Source organism: Oncorhynchus masou, chromosome 16, assembly GCF_036934945.1.
Source record: "Oncorhynchus masou masou isolate Uvic2021 chromosome 16, UVic_Omas_1.1, whole genome shotgun sequence".
NCBI lineage: Eukaryota > Metazoa > Chordata > Actinopteri > Salmoniformes > Salmonidae > Oncorhynchus > Oncorhynchus masou.
The window spans coordinates 33578259-33600050 of NC_088227.1; the positions used below are offsets into that span (position 1 = coordinate 33578259).

The window sequence follows — 21792 nt, forward strand, 5'->3', positions numbered from 1 at the left end:
AGTGTCTCATGAGGGACAGAACATCATAAAATGCAAATTAATTACTTAAAAATCATACAATGTGATTTTCTGGATTTATGTTTTAGATTCTGTCTCTCACAGTTGAAGTGTGCCTATGATAAAAAATTACAGACCTCTACATGCTTTGTAAGTAGGAAAACCTGCAAAATCGGCGGTGTATCAAATACTTGTTCTCCCCACTGTAGCTAATAGGTTAGTTCTCAACTGTCCTAATGGTTGATATACACTGCTCAAAAAAAATAAAGGGAACACTAAAATAACACATCCTAGATCTGAATGAATGAAATATTCTTATGAAATGCTTTTTTCTTTACATAGTTGAATGTGCTGACAACAAAATCACACAAATTATCAATGGAAATGAAATGTATCAACCCATGGAGGTCTGGATTTGGAGTCACACTCAAAATTAAAGTGGAAAACCACACTACAGGCTGATCCAACTTTGATGTAATGTCCTTAAAACAAGTCAAAATGAGGCTCAGTAGTGTGTGTGGCCCCCTAAAACGCCTGGGCATGCTCCTGATGAGCTGGCGAATGGTCTCCTGAGGGATCTCCTCCCAGACCTGGACTAAAGCATCCACCAACTCCTGGACAGTCTGTGGTGCAATGTGGCGTTGGTGAATGGAGCGAGACAGTCCATAGCACCAATGCCTTCCTCTTGCAGGAACTGCTGACACACTCCAGCCACATGAGGTCTAGCATTGTCTTGCATTAGGAGGAACCCAGGGCCAACCGCACCAGCATATGGTCTCACAAGGGGTCTGAGGATCTCATCTCGGTACCTAATGGCAGTCAAGCTACCTCTGGCGAGCACATGGAGGGATGTGCGCCCCCCCCCCCAAAGAAATGCCACCCCACACCATGACTGACCCACCGCCAAACCGGTCATGCTGGAGGATGTTGCAGGCAACAGAACGTTCTCTAAGGCGTCTCCAGACTGTCACGTCTGTCACATGTGTTCAGTGTGAACCTGCTTTCATCTGTGAAGAGCACAGGGCGTCAGTGGCGAATTTGCCAATCTTGGTATTCTCTGGCAAATGCTAAACGTCCTGCACGGTGTTGGGCTGTAAGCACAACCCCCACCTGTGGACGTCGGGCCCTCATACCACCCTCATGGAGTCTGTTTCTGACCGTTTGAGCAGACACATGCACATGTGTGGCCTGCTGGAGGTCATTTTGCAGGGCTCTGGCAGTGTTCCTCCTTGCACAAAGGCGGAGGTAGCGGTCCTGCTGCTGGGTTGTTGCCCTCCTACGGCCTTCTCCACGTCTCCTGATGTACTGGCCTGTCTCCTGGTAGCGCCTCCATGCTCTGGACACTACGCTGACAGACACAGCAAACCGTCTTGTCACAGCTTGCATTGATGTTCCATCCTGGATGAGCTGCACTACCTGAGCCACTTGTGTGGGTTGTAGACTCCGTCTCATGCTACCACTAGAGTGAAAGCACCGCCAGCATTCAAAAGTGACCAAAACATCATCCAGGAAGCATAGGAACTGAGAAGTGGTCTGTGGTCACCACCTGCAGAACCACTCCTTTATTGGGGGTGTCTTGCTAATTGCCTATAATTTCCACCTGTTGTCTATTCCATTTACACAACAGCATGTGACATTTATTGTCAATCAGTGTTGCTTCCTAAGTGAACAGTTTGATTTCACAAAAGTGTGATTGACTTGGAGTTACATTGTGTTGTTTAAGTGTTCCCTTTATTTGTTTGAGCAGTGTAGTAGGTAAGACTAACATAGTTACTGGGTTAGTTCTCAACTGTCCTAATGGTTGATATAGTAGGTAAGACTAACATAGCTACTGGGTTAGTTCCTAACTGTCCTAATGGTTGAAATAGTAGGTAAGACTAACATAGCTACTGGGTTAGTTCCTAACTGTCCTAATGGTTGAAATAGTAGGTAAGACTAACATAGCTACTGGGTTAGTTCCTAACTGTCCTAATGGTTGAAATAGTAGGTAAGACTAACATAGCTACTGGGTTAGTTCCTAACTGTCCTAATGGTTGAAATAGTAGGTAAGACTAACATAGCTACTGGGTTAGTTGTCAACATTTCCTCGCAAATATTTCCGTGCCACAACTAACTCTTCCTATCGCTTCAAGTCTTCTTACCATTTGCAAATAAATGCGAGCTAACCCACTTAAATAAACAGGAGCAACTTTAAACGTCTGTTTTTATGTTATTTTTGTTGTATTGTTCCTTATGATACCAGACAGGGCGAGGAGGCCAGCCACAGTGACACCAGTCTGAACTTCGTCTCTCTAAAGGGTAAAGGTCAGGGTCACGTGGTGTCGAGGCACAGCGAGGCATCTGGGGACAATGGCAACGCCCCTGTGGCGAGCCTGAAGTAGGGTCTCGAGGGCGGAGGAGAAAGCAGACGAGGGCGACTCGTTCTAAACCACAGAACCTATGGCTGGTGAGGATGCTTTGACCACTGGGAAGGTGACGACCACAGGCTTTGTTTCTAGGTCCCTTACATTAAAGAGATGGAAAACGTAGACCCGTGTCATACTCTATTGAACAAGTGTGCTGCTCCATGATCAATCACATAAGTATTGCGTTAGTGATAAATGTAAAACATGCATGTCATTAATATTAGCGTAAAAATGTATCATGACAAATCTTGGAACCGTATATCTAAGAATCTTAAAATGTTAATCAACTCTGAGAGGTTAGGTCTGTTTGGAAAAAGTGGTGCTGCAGGATATTTTTGTGACTAATTATTGTAGCCATCCTGCCGTAATTTGTGTAGAGCAGTGTGGCTCTGCCCACTGAATGTTCTCTCTTCTGTCATGCTGCATATGGAAGTAGTAGTGTCCCCCTGACTAAGAGTAATTCAGGGGCCAGTCTGTAACTAGAAAAACAGTCAGAAAGAGTAAGTATGTCTTCACTGTAAACTCAATGAAGTGGGCTCATTACAGTGACTCGTAGTTGGAAATGCAGGGCTGTGATCATTAGGTAGCACCGTAATAAAGAATTCAGTTTCCTTCCGTTTTGGTGCCTGATGAACACAACTCTCTCTGTTCTATCTTTAGTAGGTCATCTGAAATATATAGTTGAAGTTGGAAATGTACATACACCTTAGCCAAGTACATTTAAACCCCCGTTTTTTACAATTCCTGACATTGTAATCCTAGTAAAAATTCCCTGTCTTAGGTCAGTTAGGATCACCACTTTATTTTAAGAATGTGAAATGTCAGAATGATAGTAGAGTGATTTATTTCAGCTTTTATTTCTTTCATCACATTCCCAGTGGGTCAGAAGCTTACATACACTTTATTAGTATTTGGTAGCATTGCCTTTAAATTGTTTAACTTGGGTCAAACGTTTTGTGTAGCCTTTCACAAGCTTCCCACAAGAAGTTGGGTGAATTATGGCCCATTCCTCCTGTCAGAGCTGGTGTAACTGAGTCAGGTTTGTAGGCCTCCTTGCTCGCACACACTTTTTCAGTTCTGCCCACAAATTTGATATAGGATTGATGTCAGGGCTTTGTGATGGCCACTCCAATACCTTGACTTTGTTGTCCTTAAGCCATTTTGCCACAACTTTGGAAGTATGCTTGGGGTCATTGTCCATTTGGAAGACCCATTTGCAACCAAGCTTTAATTTCCTGACTGATGTCTTGAGAAGTTGCTTCAATATATCCACATAATTTCCAATCCTCATGATGCCATCTATTTTGTGAAGTGCACCAGTCCCTCCTGCAGCAAAGCACCCCCACAACATGATGCTGCCACCCCCGTGCTTCACGGTTGGGATGGTGTTCTTCGGCGTGCAAGCATCCCCCTTTTTCCTCCAAACATAACAATGGTCATTTTGGCCAAACAGTTCTATTTTTGTTTAATCAGACCAGAGGACATTTCTCCAAAAAGTACGATCTTTGTCCCCATGTACAGTTGCAAACCGTAATCGGTCTTTTTTATGGCGGTTTTAGAGCAGTGGCTTTTTCCTTGCTGAGCGGCCTTTCAGGTTATGTCGATATAGGACTTGTTTTACTGTGGATATAGATACTTTTGTACCTGTTTCCTCCAGCATCTTCACATGGTCATTTGCTGCTGTTTTGGGATTGATTTGCACTTTTCTCACCAAAGTACGTTCATCTCTAGGAGACAGAACGCGTCTCCTTCCTGAGAGGTATGACGGCTGAGTGGTCCCATGGTGGTAATACTTGCGTGCTATTGTTTGTACAGATGAACGTGGTACCTTCAGACGTTTGGAAATTGCTCTCAAGGATGAACCAGACTTGTGGAGGTCTTGACTCATTTCTTTTGATTTTCACATGATGTCAAGCAAAGAAGCACAGAGTTTGAATGTAGGCCTTGAAATACATCCACAGGTACACCTCCAATTGACTCAGATGTCAATTAGCCTATCAGAAGCTTCTAAAGCCAAGACATAATTTTCTGGAATTTTCCACACTGTTTAAAGGCACAGTCAACTTAGTGTATGTAAACTTCTGACCCAGTGGAATTGTGATACAGTGAATTATAAGTGAAATAATCTGTCTGTAAACAATTGTTAGAAAAATGACTTGTGTCATGCACAAAGTAGTTGTCCTAACCGACTTGCCAAAACTATAATTTGTTAACAAGAAATTTGTGTAGTGGTTGAAAAACAAGTTTTAATGACTCCAACCTAAGTGTATGTAAACTTCCGACTTCAACTGTAAATCTATGTTAGGTTAGTGTTCTGTACTCTTGAAAGTACAAAGGAGGTGTTTGTTAAGATGACCAAAGACCCTTAGAAACATGAACCTGTGTGACCTTGGCTTAAGTTGTGTGGCAGATGCTTTGCTTTAATACACAGGAGCACTGTGCTGTCTGGATCTGCTCTGTTGCACCATGTCCTTGTTCTTCCACTGTAGCTTCCTCTGTCTCCTCTGTTTATCTGTGTGTCCCTTCCCTCTGTCCCCAAGCAGCTTCGTCCACTCTCTGAGGGAGGAGAGCCTCTCAGGGCGCTCCTTTACTCCAATGAGGAGCGGCACGGCCTCAATGTGTGAGTGGTGTTTGTGTATCATTAGCTAAGTTAAGTGTGCACCTCCGAGTGATGAGGTGTGAAAAATCACATAATTTGCCTCTTGCCTCAACTGTAATGAATGTTGTTTTGTAACATTTGCTGTCAGCCTTGGAATCAAGTCTGTGCTTTAACATTCAATATGGAGATTATGGACTTGTACTTTTCTGTTTGTTCTTGTTTTTTGTATGTATTTCTGTGTGTGTGTGTGTGTGTGTGTGTGTGTGTGTGTGTGTGTGTGTGTGTGTGTGTGTGTGTGTGTGTGTGTATTTCTGTGTTTGTTGTGCGAGTGTCCTTCCTTCACTGCACTCCTGTCTGCGGTCTCACTCACTCTCTCAGCCTGTATGCTCTGGGCAGTGACACAGAGGGTGATGGGGACCAGCTCTTTTCTGACTGATAATAAACTGAACTGTTCGGAGAACAGATGAGCTGCATGCTCAAGGCATCCTCTCTCTCTCGGTGTGTGCGTGCGCACACCTTTATATCAACTACATGTCTACCTCAGTGAATGTCTCCTCAACCTTAGTTAATGTGTGTTATTGTTGACTGTGTGTGTCCTCCAGACTGAGGCCTTGCCTCTTCATTTCATCCCCCAGGAGAGCAGCAGATTTGGGGAGGGGAGTGGGCAGCAGCACCCAGGTCTCCCTTCTTTTGGACCCGGCCAGCCAACGGAGTGCTGCAGGTGGGGGGGTCCCACTCAGGAGAATCCCACCACAGAGACCTCTCAGGCAGCAGGAATGGTGAGAGAAGCATGTGTGTGTAAGGAAGATATACTGAGTGTACAAAGCATTAAGAACACCTTTCTAATATTGAATTGCACCCCCCTTTGCCCTCAGAACAGCCTTAATTCGTTGAGGCATGGACTCTACAAGTTGTCGAAAGCGTTCCACAGGGATGTTGGCCCATGTTGACTCCAATGCTTCCCACAGTTGTCAAATTGGCTGGATGTCCTTTGGGTAGAGGACCATTCTTGATGCACACAGGAAACTGTAGAGCGTGAAAAACCCAGTGACATCAATAAGGGATCACAGCTTTCACCCGGATTCACCTGGTCAGTCTGTCATGGAAAGAGCAGGTGTTCATTATGTTTTATACACTCAGTGAATACTGGAATAGAGGATACATCTCCAGCGTCACTATGTGAAAGGTAAATGCTTTTATTTCTGCCATTTTTTTCTGTCAAGCTCTATTACACTTGATTGATGTGACTAGGTTTGTTAGGGGTTTTAGTTGTGAAGTAATGAATTATTTCAGGTACTTTACACTCCAAAGACAAAAGGATCTTCCGCGCAGGGTTCTAAATAAACAGAGTTTAAAAACGAGCGGACAATTAGGAAAAGCTCAAACCAAGTTTATTGACCCAATGGGTCAGACAGCTGAACAGACAAATACATGTTCCTTCCCAGCACAAGTATTTATACCCCACTTCAGTCTCCTCCTTTTCTCTGAACATCACGTCTTTATTGCTAGGCAGGGAGTTAGATTGTGGGTAATAAACTGTTCTTTCTTCCTTAATGTACCTGACCTGACCTCTGCCCCCATTCCTCACTAATCCACAGCTCTCCAATCCTATCAGTGACACAACCATGTGATTGCCTTTCCTTTACTCTGTAACAGTCCAAGTCCCTGGCTCATATCCAACCTTAATTGACCCCCACCATATACATTCCTCCTACAGAAAACCATTCACTTCTTCTGCAGCACGTATTTAAAATTACAACCCAACAACTGAAACCAGACTGTGTCCCTTCTCCTTTCCATAGGATACCTGATGTCTAACAATAACATGTTCTGACAGAGTGTAAACGTTCTGCCTTCCCCTTTCTCCCTCAGTAGCATGAACAGGGATATTCATATTTCAAGTTTAGAAGTCAGAACCCATCAGGGGTATGATGTTAACCCAGTTCCATCTCAATTTCTTTATTTTCTATGTTTTGTAATACCTAATATATATTACAGCAAATAATATGGCTAAACTCTGATTAGATAGAGGATAAACCAGTTTTCTTGAAGAGAATGTATAAGGAAGGTATCATGTTTATTAATGACATTGTCAACAACAACGGTAAAATTGTCACACGAGCAATCAATCAGGGTGTGTGGAGAAGTCAATACAAAATTAGCACCAACCTATCGCAGCTCTGCCACAAAAATGGAAGCGCCATTACATGAGAGAAAAAGGAATAAACAGGTTTGTCTGCCACCAATTAAATGGCTTAAAATGACCAATAGAATTTGCTACAAAAAGTGAACAGTCAGAGTGATGCAGATTTTGCCACGTTGAACCAGAATCAATAGAGCATCACTTTTGGTACTGTCCTTCACTGGATTGTTGTTGGAGTCCGGTCCAGGAATGGTTGTTATGTGATGATATCAGGGCATGATTGGACCTGCAAACCGGATTGCTGGGGGAAATGTCATTCTACTGTTGGGATTTTTTTTAATTTTAGGGCAATTTGGTCAGAAATGTTGCAGATGGGAAGGTTCAAGTCCCTAGTGAGACACCACGGTAGAATGGAGGGATGTATTGCAGGTGAAAATATGATTTACTGGGAAAGATGGGTTGAACTGTGGTTGTATGAATTAATGAGTGTTGGAATAAATACATATGCATGCACAGTATAAATGTTTGAGGTCCTCCAATCAGGAGTGAGGGTGGGGATTTTGTGTTTATGCGTGTTTGGTTTCACACTGTGGGCAGGGGCTTTGCCCTGCCGGCATCTCGGGGCAAGCACATCCACTGACCAGAGCACCCACTGATGCGAGCGGCCATTCATATTGTCTTGGTATTGTTTTTATACTTAAAAAATACCTCTGTCTTAACAGATGATGACATTGACTATGATGATGACTTTAACAGGTAATGTAGGGCATTGTCCTGTATCTTCACTAGATCTTACTAGCTATTCTTAGATGGTATTCAGTGCTCGTTCACTCGTATGCCTTATCTGTACAATGAGAGACATCAATCTAAAGGGTTTCCTGTGTGTCTGGTTCACCTCCACCAGCCATCCTTCAGATATCTCTCAGAGTGAGGTGAGCATTGGAGGAGAGATCGAGGAGGTTTCCATCGAGGGACCTGAACAACAGTAATAAGGTATGTATGATAGTAAGGATAACAGGCATTCAACCCTACGTATCTGTGTTCAGATAGTGAGCAGCAGTGGGTTCCTCTGGTAGTCTAGACTCAGAAACAGGAAGTGATTTACTGCTGTTTTGTTCAGGTTTAGTTCTATGTAGAGAAAAGGAAAGCTGCTTGAAGACGTACATTTGCAAATGTCAGAGATAAGCAATCGGTGAATTAAAAATCCCGGTATAGTGTGGGTATATGAATCTAAATGGAATCAACAGTTTATTCTCTTTGAGTACACTACATGACCAAAAGTATGTGGACACCTGCTTGTCCAATACCTCATTCCAAAATCATGGGCATTAATACGGAGTCGGTTCCCCCTTTGCTGCTATAGCAGCCTCCTCTTCTGGGGAGGCTTTCCACTAGGTATTGGAACATTGCTGCGGGGACTTGCTTCCATTCAGTCACGAGCGTTAGTGAGGTTGGGCACTGATGTTGGGCAATTATGCCTGGCTCGCAGTCGGTATTCCAATTCATCCCAAAGGTGTTTGATGGGGTTGATGTCAGAGCTCTGCAGGCCAGTCAAGTTATTTGACACTGATCTCAACAAACCATTTCTGTGTGGACCTCGCTTTGTGCGCGGACAGGAAAGGATCTTCCCCAAAGTTGGAAGCACAGAATCGTCTAGCATGTCATTGTATGCTGTAGCATTAAGATTCCCCTTCACTGGAACCAAGGGCCCTAACCTGAACCACGAAAAATAGCCCCAGGCCATTATTACTCCTCCATCAAACTTTACAGTTGGCACTATGCATTCGGGCAGGTAGCGTTCTCCTGGCTTCTGTCAAACCTAGATTAGTCCGTCAGACTGCCAGATGGTGAAGCAGGATTCATCACTCCAGAGAACGCGTTTCCACAGCTCCAGAGTCCAATGGCGATGAGCTTTACACCACTCCAGCTGATGCTTGGCATTGCACATGGTGATCTTCGGCTTGTGTGCGGCTGCTCGGCCATGGAAACCCATTTCATTAAGCTCCCGATGAACAGTTCTTGTGCTGAGGTTGCATCCATGCAGTTTTGAACTCTGTATTGAGTGTTGCAACGAGGACAGACCATTTTTACTCGCTTCAGCCGGTCCTGTTTCTTGAGCTTGTGTGGCCTACCCCTTCACAATAACAGCACTAACAGTTGACCGGGGAAGCTCTAGCAGGGCAGAAATTTATTTGACAAGTTGACTTGTTGGAAAGGTGGCATCCTATAATGGTGCCACGTCGAAAGTCACTGAGCTTCAGTAAAGCCATTCTACTGCCAATGTTTGTCTATGGGGATTGCATGGCTGTGTGCTCAATTTCATACCTGTCAGCAACAGGTGTGCCAGAAATAGCAGAATCCTCTCATTTGAATGGGTGTCCACATGCAGTGCACTCTGAATGTTTTCAGACCCCTTCACTTTCCATATTTTGTTACATTATAGCCTTATTCTAAAAATGACTAAATATGTTTTCCCCATAATGACAAAGCAAAAACATTTTTTAATTTTTCGCAAATGTATTAAAAATTGTAAACTGAAATCACATTTACATAATTATTCAGACCCTATACTCAGTACTTTGTTGAAGCACCTTTGGCAGTGATTACAGCCTTGAGTCTTCTTGGGTATGATGCTACAAGCTTGGCACCAGTATTTGGGGAGTTTCTCCCATTCTTCTCTGCATATCCTCTCAAGCTCTGTCAGGTTGGATGGGGAGCTATTTTCAGGTCTCTCCAGAGATGTACGATCAGGTTAAACTCTGGGCTCTGGCTGGGCCACTCAAGGACATTCAGTGACTTGTCCCGAAGCCATTCCTGCGTTGTCTTGGCTGTGTGCTTCGGGTCTGAGGTCCTGAGCACTCTGAAGCAGGTTTTCATCAAGGATCTCTCCGTACTTTGCTCCGTTCATCTTTCCCTCCCAGTCCCTGAAAACAATCTCTACCGCATGATGTCGCCACCACCATGCTTCACCATAAGGATGGTTCCAGGTTTCATCTAGATGTGACGCTTGGCATGAAGGCCGAAGAGTTCAACCTTGGTTTCATCAGACCACAGAATCTTGTTTCTCATGGTCTGAGTCCTTTAGGTGCCGTTAGGCAAATTCCAAGCGGGCTGTCATGTGCTTTTTACTAAGGAGTGGCTTCCGTCTGCCACTCTACCATAAAGGTAGAGAGATGGTTGTCCTTCTGGAAGGTATTCCCATCTCCACAGAGAAACTCTGAAGCTTTGTCAGAGTGAACATCGAGTTCTTGGTCACGTCCCTGACCAAGGCCCTTCTCCCCCGATTGCTCTGTTTGGCCAGGCGGCCAGCTCTAGGAAGAGTCCTAGTGGTTCCAAACTTCTTCCATTTAAGAATGATGGAGGCCACTGTGTTGTTGGGGACCTTCAATGATGCAGAAATGTTTTGGTTCCCTTCCCCAGATCTGTGCCTCGACACAATCCTGTCTCGGCGCTCTATGTACAATTCCTTCAACCTCATGGCTTGGTTTTTGCTCTGACATCACTGTCAACAGTGGGACGGGTGTGGTTCTTTCCAAATCATGTCCAATCAATTGAATTTACCACAGGTGGACTCTCATCAAGTTGTAGAAACTTCTCAAGGATGATCAATGGAAACCGGATAAACCTGAGCTCAATTTCGAGTCTCATTGCAAAGTATCAGTCAATAGTTCAGACATCTACTCATTCAAGGGTTTTTCTTTATTTTGACTATTTTCTACATTGTAGATTAATAGCGAAGACATCAAAACAATGAAATAACACACATGGAATCATGTAGTAACCAAAAAATTGTTAAACAAATCAAAATATATTTTATATTTGAGATTACTCAAAGTAGCCACCCTTTGCCTTGATGACAGTTTTGCACACTCTTCACATTCACTCAACCAGCTTCATGAGGTTGACTGCATTTGAATTAACAGATGTAACTTGTTAAGTTAATTTGTGGAATTTCTTCCCATCTTAATGCGTTTGAGCCAATCCGATGTGTTGTGGCGAGGTAGGGATGGTATACAGAAGATAGCCCTATTTGGTAAAAGACCAAGTCCAAATTATGGCAAGAACAGTTCAAATGAACAAACAGAAATGACAGTTCCTCATTACTTTAAGACATGAAGGTCAGTCAATCGAGAAAATTTCAAGAACTTTGAAAGTTTCTTCAAGTGCAGACGCAAGAACCATCAAGCGCTATGATGAAACTGGCCCTCATGAGGACCTCCACAGGAAGTTACCTATGCTGCAGAGGATAAGTTGAAGTTACCAGCCTCAGAAATCGCAGCCCAAATAAATTCTTCAAGTAATACTCATTTCAACTCTTCATAGGAGACTGCGCGTATCAAGCCTTCATCTTCAAATTGTTGCAAAGAAACGACTACTAAAGAACACCAATAAGAAGAGACTTGCTTGGGCCAAGAAACACGAGCAATAGACATTAGACCGGTGGAAATCTGTCCTTTTGGTCTGATGAGTCCAAATTTGAGATTTTTGGTTCCAACTGCTGTGTCTTTGTGAGATGCAGAGTAGGTGAACGGATGATCTCTGCATGTGTGGTTCTTAACTTGAAGCATGGAGGAGAAGGTGTGATTGTGTGGGGTTACTTTCCTGATGACACTGTCTGTGATTTATTTAGAATTCAAGGTACACTTAACTAGCATTGCTACCACAGCATTCTGCAGCAATATGCCATCCTATCTGGTTTGTGCTTAGTGGGACTATCATTTGTTTTTCAACAGGACAATGACCCAACACACCTCCAGGCTGTGTAAGGGCTATTTGACAAAGGAGAGTGATGGAGTGCTGCATCAGATGACCTGACTTCCACAATCACTTGACCTCAACCCAATTTAGATGGTTTGGGATGAGTTGGACCGCAGAATGAAGGAAAAGCAGCCAACAAGTGCCCAGCATATGTGGAAACTCCTTCAAGATGGTTGGAAAAGCATTCCTCATTAAGCTGGTTGAGAGAATTCCAAGAGTGTGTAAACCTGTCATCAAGGCAAAGGGTGACTACTATATGGTCATTTGTTTAACCTGTTTTTGGTTACTATATAGTTTGATGAGATCACTCAGGACCTCAGTGTATCTCAGCTCAGCCAGACTCAAGGAGCTGACTACATGGAGGTGGTGGCATGACAGTCCATCAGCCATACACCACACAGGCCATTTCTACTATGTTAACTATTATTTATGTTGTCTGTACCAGAGGAGGCTGGTGGGAGGAGCTATGTGAGGATGGGCTCATTGTAATGGTATCTTTGGAAAGGAGTTAAACGTGGTTTCATCATTTGATACCGTTCCATTAATTCCATCACAGCCATTACAATGAGCCCATCCTCCTATAGCTCCTCCCACCAGCCTCCTGTGGTGTGTACATAGTTTGTGTACACAAACCTAATAAAATTACCACTTACCCAGATTGTTCTTGAAGACTGTTTCTATTGTGCTCCTTTATAACATGTAAATAGATGAATGTCAAGGATCTCAGGGTTGATACATGGATGACATGTTTTCTGTCATTCTGAAACCACAATGGGGGAGTTTACTGTAATTTATGCTGTGGCATTAAGATACATTGGCAGACGGTTTCAACCACAAAGACCAGGGTGTTTTTTCTTGCAAAGAAGGGAGCCTTAAAAAAAAAATGAAGGCAGACATTGAATATCCCTTTGAGCATGGTGAGGTTAATAATTACATTTTGGATGGTGTATCAATACGTCCAGTCAGTACAAAGATACAGGTGTCCTTCCTAACTCGGTTGCCAGAGAGAAAGGAATATGCTCAGGGATTTCACCATGAGGCCAATGGTGACTTTTTAAAACAGTTAAGAATGTAATGGCAGCACGTGACTTAACCCCACAGTCCCATTAGGGTGATTTCTCCCTTTCTCAGCTGTCTATCAACAGTCTCCTTGATTCCAAGGCCCGAATGCATATTTAGACTCTGACCCATCCCAGGTCAGTGGCTGTTGTTGTCGGCAGATGAAGACGCAAGTTTGGCTGCTGACCAAGTTACCAGGAAGATTTGTGTGCATCCATAAAGTGAGTTGTGGGTTTACTCTTGTGGGTTTTATGCTGTTAGCAATTCTGACTTGTTACTTTCTTACATTTTAACTACATACTGTACTGTTTAACATGAAGCTAATGTTTGTGTATATTTCAGCTTTGACATATATACAGTTAAAGTCGGACGTTTACATACACCTTAGCCAAATACATTTAAACTCAGCTTTTCACAATTCCTGACATTTAATCTTAGTAAAAATTCCCTGTCTTAGGTCAGTTAGAATCACCACTTTATTTTAAGAATGTGAAATGTCAGATTAATAGTAGGGAATGATTTATTTCAGCTTTTATTTATTTCATCACATTCCCAGTGGGTCAGAAGTTTACATGCACTCAATTAGTATTTGGTAGCATTGCCTTTAAATTGTTTCACTTGGGTAAAAGTTTCGGGTAGCCTTACACAAGCTTCCCACAATAAGTTGGGTGAATTTTGGCCCATTCCTCCTGACAGAGCTGGTGTAACTGAGTCAGGTTTGTAGGCCTCCTTGCTCACACATGCTTTTTCAGTTCTGCCCACGCATTTTCTATAGGATTGAGGTCAGGGCTATGTGATGGCCACTCCAATACCTTGACTTTGTTGTCCTTAAGCCATTTTGCCACAACTTAGGAAGTATGCTTGGGATATTTGTCCATTTGGAAGACCCATTTGCGACAAAGATTTAACTTCCTGACTGACATTTTGAGATGTTGCTTCAATATATCCACATAATTTTCCATCCTCATGATGTCATCTATTTTGTGAAGCGCACCAGTCCCTCCTGCAGCAAAGCACCCCCACAACATGATGCTGCCACCCCCGTGCTTCACGGTTGGGATGTTGTTCTTCGGGTTGCAAGCCTCTCCCTTTTTCCTCAAACATAACTATGGTCATTATGGCCAAACAGTTCTATTTTTGTTTCATCAGACTGGAGGACATTTCTCCAAAAAGCACCATCTTTGTCTGGCTTTTATTATGGCGGTTTTGGAGCAGTGGTTTCTTCCTTGCTGAGCGGCCTTTCAGGTTATGTCGATATAGGACTCGTTTTACTGTGGATATAGATACTTTTGTACCTGTTTCCTCCAGCATCTTCACAAGGTCCTTTGCTGCTGTTCTGGGATTGATTTGCACTTTTCGCACCAAAGTATGTTCATCTCTAGGAGACAGAACGCGTCTCCTTCCTGAGCGGATGACGGCTGTGTGGTCCTATGGTGTTTATACTTTCGTACTATTGTTTGTACAGATGAACGTGGTACCTTCAGACGTTTGGAAATTGCTCCCAAAGATGAACCAGACTTGTGGAGGTCTACAATTTTTTTCTGAGGTCTTGGCTGATGTCTTTTGATTTTCCCATGATGTCAAGCAAAGAGGCACTGAGTTTGAAGGTAGGCCTTGAAATACATCCACAGGTACATCTCCAATTGACTTAAATTATGTCAATTAGCCTATCAGAAGCTTCTAAAGCCATGACATCATTTTCTGTATTTTTCCAAGCTGTTTAAAGGCACAGTCAACTTAGTGTATGTAAACTTCTGACCCACTAGAATTGTGATACAGTGAATTATAAGTGAAATAATCTGTAAACAATTGTTGGAAAAATGACTTGTGTCATGCACAAAGTAGATGTCCTAACCGACTTGCCAAAACTATAGTTTAACAAGAAATTTGTGGAGTGGTTGAAAAATGTGTTTTAATGACTCCAACCTAAGTGTATGTAAACCTTAATTGCATGAGTATTTATTCATAATGTTAGTTTAGAGATGGTTATTGTGTAGCCTGTAGTTTCTGCACATACTATCACTGTGCATCCATAGTTTTCACTGGTGCCATGGCTTGTTGAACAACAATATAAACACAACAATCAACAATTTAAAAGATTTTACTGAGTTACAGTTCATATGAGGATATTGGTCAATTGAAATTTAATCATGAGGTCCTAACCTATGGATTTCACCTGACTTGGAATACAGATATCTATCTGTTGGTTACAGATACCTTATAAAAAAATCAAATGGGCCTCACAATGGGCCTCAGGATCACCTCACGGTATTTCTGTACATTCAAATTGCCATCAATAAAATGCAATTGTGTTTGTTGTCCGTAGCTTATGCCTGCCTTCCCATACCATAACCCCACCTCCACCATCAGGCGCTGTGTTCACAACGTTGACATCAGCAAACCCCTCGCCCACACGACGCCATACACGTGTTCTGTGGTTGTGAGGCCAGTTGGACATACTGCCAAATTCTCTAAAACATTACATTCTCTGGCAACAGTTCTGGTGGGCATTCTTACAGTCAGCATGCCAATTGCATGCTCCCTCAACTTGAGAACTGTGGCATTGTGTTTTTGTTTTTTGTCCTGGTGCCACAGGGTTGTAAATTACAATACGCATGCGGGAGCTCCAAGAATCGTCTGAAACTTTTATTAGGTAACATGTAAAGTGTTTTATGAGCTGAAATAATAGAACATTTCTCAACTTTTGTGCACAAATTTGTTAACATCCATGTTAGTGAGCATTTCTCCTTTGCCAAAATGATCCAGGACTTGTTTAGCATATCAAGGAGCTGATACAACAGAATGAACATTACACAGGTGCACCTTGTGCTGTGGACAAAAGTCCACTTTAAAATGTGCAGTTTTGTCACAACACAATGCTGCAGATGTCTCAAGTTGAGGGAGCTTGCAAATGGCATGCTGGACTGCAAGAATGTCCACCAGAGCTGATGCCAGAGAATTTAATGTTTACTTCTCTACCATAAGCCGCCTCCAACGTAAATATAGAGAATTTGTCAGTACATCCAACCGGCCTCACAGCAGCAGACCACGTGTATGGCGTCGTATGGGCGAGCAGGTTTGCTGATGTCAACATTGTGAACAAAGTGCCCCACAGTGGGGTTATGGTATGGGCAGGCATAAGCTACGGACAACAAACACAATTGCATTTTAAACATGGCAATTTGAATGCACAGAGATCAGTGATGAGATCCTGAGGCCCATTGTCGTGCCATTTATCCACCGCCACCACATCATGTTTCAGCATGATAATGCACTGCCCCATGTTGCAAGGATCTGTACACACTTCCTGAAAGCTGAAAATATCCCAGTTCTTCCATCGCCTGCATATTCACCACGTCACCCACTGAGCAGGTTTGGGATGCTCTGGATTGACCCGTACGACAGCGTTCCCACCAATATCCAGTTCCCACCAATATCCAGCAACTTTGCACAGCCATTGAGGAGTGGGAAAGCATTCCACAATCAAAAGCCTGATCAACTCTATGCGAAGAAGTGTCACGCTGCATGAGGCAAATGGTGGTCACACACAGGATGAAATATAGATATAAAATAACACACACCCTCTAACACGTGACCACAGGAACAGGATGGCCTGGCCGGAGGCCCATATTTGGACATGTGAACGTCTTCATGACACAGGGTCATAAATCAATTACTTTGACGCGTGCCGTCTACTTTATTCTCTCTTACAACGTATTGACTCGGGTGTGAATACTTATGTAAATTAGATATTTTGTTATTTTATTTCAAATAAAATAGCAAACATTTCTCAAAACATGTTTTCACTTTGTCATTATGTGGTATTGTCTGCAGATGAGTGAGAGAAAAAATATACTTTCAATACATTTTTAATTTGGACTGTAACAAAATGTGGAATAAGTCAAGGGGTATGAATACTTTGAGGGAACTGTAAAATGTATGTATGCTTTATTCACATGATAGTACTAATCAGTGACACCGCTTTGCTAAATATCAAGTACTTTGATCTTTGACACTTTATCCCCCAAGTAATGCATGTCTGCAAAATAATGCACACTGTTTCCAGTGTACCTAATATTCAAGATAGTTGAATGAATAGAAGTGAGCAATCAGTCAATACGTTTCAAAGGTCAATAAAGAGTTAAGGTGTAATGAGCATGTTTCTTGAGTTCTTCTGCTCAGATCGTGTGATCTGCAGGTGTCAGCCAACAGGTTGTTATTTGAGAACGTCAAGTGCATGCTGCGACACTGCTTGGTTCCACAGCTGACAGCCTTGGTTGATCAAATGCAGAAAAACTTTACTTCTTCCTGTTTTCTCTAATTGAGAGATTCTGAGGTTCACAGCTTCCTTTCAAACTTGGCTTAAAATAGTCCCAAGAGTCTTTTGAAACGATTACTCCGTTATTCTGGTAAGTCCTCTCTTACACAATACATGGGATAATATGTGACTTAAGCAATCTTACCATGTTTGTTTCATAAAATATATAATTTACTGTTCTTAATGTAAGGAAAACTGCTGGGTTAAATATGTTCAACATGCACTTTAATCTTTATTTGTAAACATGACATTCAACTAGATCTTACTGTAGGTTACATTGTGTGTATTGTAATAAAATCAGTTAATTTCTAAACATGTCATACCTGATATTAACACAGTTGTTTGCAACTCGTTTCAGTTCTACTTTTTGACTGTATTGTCTAAAATGTAATTGTCTACATTATACAATTTTAATTACCATTCATTAATTTCACAAAAGTACGTTTTTCTATCATAACAGTCTGTCACCCTAGGAAAAAGTACTCAATTGTCATTCTTGAGTAAAAGTATTTGGTTTTAAATATACTTAAGTATCAAAAGTAAAAGTATGAATCATTTTTTATTCCTTATATTAAACCAACCAGACGGCACAATATTCTTGTTTCTTATTTTTATTTATGGATAGACGGGCACACCAACACACAGCAGACATAATGTACAAATAAAGCATTTGTCTTTAGTCCACCAGATCAGAGGAAGTAGGGATGACCAGTGATGTTCTCTTGATAAGTGTGAATAGGACCATTTCCCTGTGCTGCTAAGCATTCAAAATGGGACGAGTACTTCTGGGTGTCAGGGAAAATATGGAGTAAAAAGTACATTCTTTTCTTTAGGAATGTAGTGAAGTAAAAGTAGTCAAGAAAATAAATAGTCAAATAAAGTACAGATACTTTTTTTTAAACATTTTTTGAGTATGTTTACTTAAGTACTTTACACCACTGAAAACAGTTACTTGTGTGCAATAGGTCCATGCTACGTGAGACTGCTTGTATTTGTTGTTTAGGTTTATTACACGTTCTGAACTAACATAACTTGGGAAGAAATCCCCCGAAATCTCAGGATCTTGCTAAAATGTATGCATACACTCTGCAGCTAGGAAATGGGAACCTCACCGCAGAGAATAAGCAATGTCCCACAAAACATATTCTACAACATATCCTATGCAAAAGCCTTGTACTAGGCTGTCTGGCCCAGATTGATCCTTCAAAGCCAACATGAAAGAACCTAAATGGTTGTAGCCACCATCACTAATAGGTCAGAAGAGAAAAAGAAAATAAAACCAGTGGATGTACCTTTAGAAGACCTCAGAGGGATGTGTAGAAAACAGTAAGGTATGTGGATGTACTGTATGTCTTCACTTCTATCAGGTGGTGGGGGGTGTTGTATAAGAATGAAAGGGGAAATACAGTATGTTTGAGTAATCTAACATGGATGAAGGTATACATAAAATTATTTTCCATGCATACATCTGATATAATTTCTAGATATGCAATTAGCTTCATAAGAACTCACATTGTTCCTTGTACATACATTAATTTCTTCAATATCCACTTAGATGATCATGTGCTTCAGTTGACATTTGATTAGGGAAGTCAGGCGAGATGGTAAATCAAACCATTGTTGCCTTGCTGTGCCACTCCTGTCGTCTTTATGCTTTGGGAACAGCCACCATGCAGAAGTGAATAATAGGAACAACAACCAGAAGCAGAACAACAATTTAATGTCTTTGTCAATAGCATTGAGACATTTTTATATTCAAAACACAGATTTTTTTAAATGACAAATGTACAATGAACTGTCAATTGATAATGCCAGCATTGCCCCTAAAAGTCGCAATACTGACATGAATTACTGCGTGTCATTGAAAGCCAACCCCAGTTGTGCACTTTAGATACTTAACCACACTCGTGCATTTAAAGAAGAATTTGGGTCATTCAAGCAAGATTGGGGTTATGTGACCTGGTTCTCTGCAAATTTCCTTTCTCTGAATCGCACCACATTGCCAACCCTATTCGACCCCAGATTACTTCAGTCACACTTTTGTAAGGATGTTAATTAACTACAATCTGAATTTTTCTTTGTAGTTAAAATAATATACGTATACAGTAGTTGATAGGATACATTTCAATAAAACAGAAATGCTTTTTTTGGGGGGGCGGGGGGTGCCATGAGTACATACTGTATGTTGAAATAAATTACAAGTGTGTTATTAAATGAAAGACCTGTTCTTCTCTGAGTGCTCTCTCTATTTATCCATAGGAGAAAATGAACTATACGGATAATGGCGAGGAAACAGTTAACAATTCAGTGGCGTATGACTATGATTTGGTGGAGCCATGCAATATGGAAGAAAACAACAGTGTGGAGAGAGTGGTGCGACTCTACATCCACTCTGTCATCTGCATCCTGGGTTTACTGGGCAACATCCTGGTGATCGTCACCTACTCCTTCTACAAGAAGGCCAAGTCCATGACGGATGTCTACCTTCTGAACGTGGCCATAGCCGACATGCTGTTTGTGGCGGCTCTGCCCCTGATCATCTACAATGAGCAGAGTGACTGGGCCATGGGGATGGTGGCCTGTAAGGTTCTCCGCGGGGCCTACAGCGTCAACCTGTACAGTGGCATGCTATTGTTAGCTTGTATTAGCACCGACCGCTACATTGCTATCGTCCAGGCCCGTCGCTCCTTCCGGCTCCGCTCCCTGATCTACAGCCGCATCATCTGCGCTGCAGTCTGGAGCCTGGCCCTGCTCCTCTCTGTCCCCACCTTTGTCTACTACGAGCGTTATGTGCCTGCACACAGCACCATTGGAAATTATAATGACAACTATGATAACAACAATGCTACAACACTGTTTGATCTGGAGAACAACATATTCTTAGAAGAGGAGGAGGAGGAGGAGGAGGACTATGTAGTCTGCAACTTCAAGTTCCCAGACAACGCCACGGCCCGTCAGATGAAGATCCTGGTCCCGAGCACCCAGATGGCGGTGGGCTTCTTCCTGCCCCTGTTGGTCATGGGCTTCTGCTACGCCAACATCATTGTCACGCTGCTGCGTGCCAAGAACTTCCAGAGGCACAAGGCGGTGCGCGTGGTGCTGGCTGTGGTGGTCGTGTTTATCATCTGTCATCTGCCCTACAACGCCGCACTACTCTACGACACGGTCAACAAGTTCCATACCCAGACCTGCAGTCAGGTGGATACCACCGAAGTGGCCAAGACAGTGACAGAAACGGTGGCCTACCTGCACTGCTGCCTCAACCCGGTCCTATACGCCTTCATCGGGGTGAAGTTCAGGAACCACTTCAGGAAGATTGTGGAGGATGTGTGGTGCATTGGGAAGAGGGTCATGAATCCCCGACGCTTCTCGAGGGTCACGTCAGAGATGTATGTCTCCACTGTCCGCAGGTCTATGGATGGATCCTCTACAGACAACGCATCTTCTTTCACCATGTGAGGACGAGACCCTGTGGTGGAGACTGCTACTGCTGTGAACCTTAGCGCAGGCTGATACATTTATCAATGTACCTATGCCATCTTTATTGAATGTTTCCATAAGCCTTACATGGAATAATCAATGTAAAATAAGTGTTTATTTAAATGATAACTACTGTAATGACAACTGTTTCTACTTGCTGTTTATGGTTTATGCATATGATATATCGGTTGTTGCTTTTATGCAGTTCTGTCTTTGGTTAATGCACAATTGCGGTTTATGTCTGTGTTTGAACGTATTTTGAAAGACAAAATAAAAAACACTTTTTTATGGCCTATATTAATTTCCTAATGTATTTATTAACGGAAGGACAATACTCCGTAATCTGGGTTTCAGCCATGGCAAACTGCTCACAATTAGTAGAAGTAACAGCGTTGTTATTGTTACCCAGTAGATGGCGCCATTTACACTCTTTACACTATGTCTCTACACAGTCTGGAATGAAGCGTTGTAAAATCAGTGCGGAGACAGCTTCCCTAGAATTAAGTGAGTTCTACAAAGATAAGGCAGTATTGTTGTTTAAGAAAGCCAAATACTAGGTCATATTTGATTTGAGTGAAATGATGTTATTGCCTTAGGTAATTGGTTCATAGGACAGACAGCCTCATATGCACTATTTAGTTAGTGAATGTTCTTGTCAACGTAATGTTACAATTGTTGCTAGTTTACAACCTTTGGGGCTTGATTGCTGTCATTTGTGCTCACTTGCTAATTAAAGATCCTAATGTAATTGTCTGTCTCTATGTAATACCTAGTGTACAGTTGTGAGAAGCTTCTGCGGGAGACTGTTGTGTTCATGACTCTGCCCTCAACCGATCTTTATCAACAATTCATCTTTAATCATGACTAAGCATATATGACACCCCTGATTCAATTATTAAAATCATAATTTGTAATTACCCAACATTTCTTATGTCATTTTAAATGTTTAAAACAAAACAATCGTCCTATTTTCAACACAAGAGGCTGCTGAGGGGAGGTTGGCTCATAATAATGGCTGGAATAGAGTAAATGG

At 42.2% G+C, this 21792-nt stretch overlaps 1 protein-coding gene across 5 annotated transcripts; it reads left to right on the forward strand.

Moving 5' to 3' along the window:
- The first annotated feature begins 880 nt into the window (after positions 1 to 880).
- Positions 881 to 21507, forward strand: LOC135557855 (C-C chemokine receptor type 6-like). 5 transcript variants are annotated; one of them, XM_064991537.1, is made up of 8 exons: positions 881 to 2469; positions 4946 to 5022; positions 5637 to 5780; positions 5877 to 6187; positions 7867 to 7900; positions 8049 to 8137; positions 11878 to 17370; positions 19539 to 21507. In XM_064991537.1, the coding sequence occupies exon 8, from the start codon at positions 19545 to 19547 to the stop codon at positions 20736 to 20738; it is 1194 nt and encodes a 397-aa protein (XP_064847609.1). In that variant the 5' UTR covers positions 881 to 2469; positions 4946 to 5022; positions 5637 to 5780; positions 5877 to 6187; positions 7867 to 7900; positions 8049 to 8137; positions 11878 to 17370; positions 19539 to 19544; the 3' UTR covers positions 20739 to 21507. The 5 variants fall into 5 exon arrangements, with proteins under 5 accessions (XP_064847609.1, XP_064847612.1, XP_064847608.1 ...); XM_064991540.1 differs by having other exon boundaries at positions 13099 to 17370; XM_064991536.1 differs by having other exon boundaries at positions 881 to 2443; positions 8049 to 17370.
- The last annotated feature ends 285 nt before the right edge of the window (positions 21508 to 21792 follow it).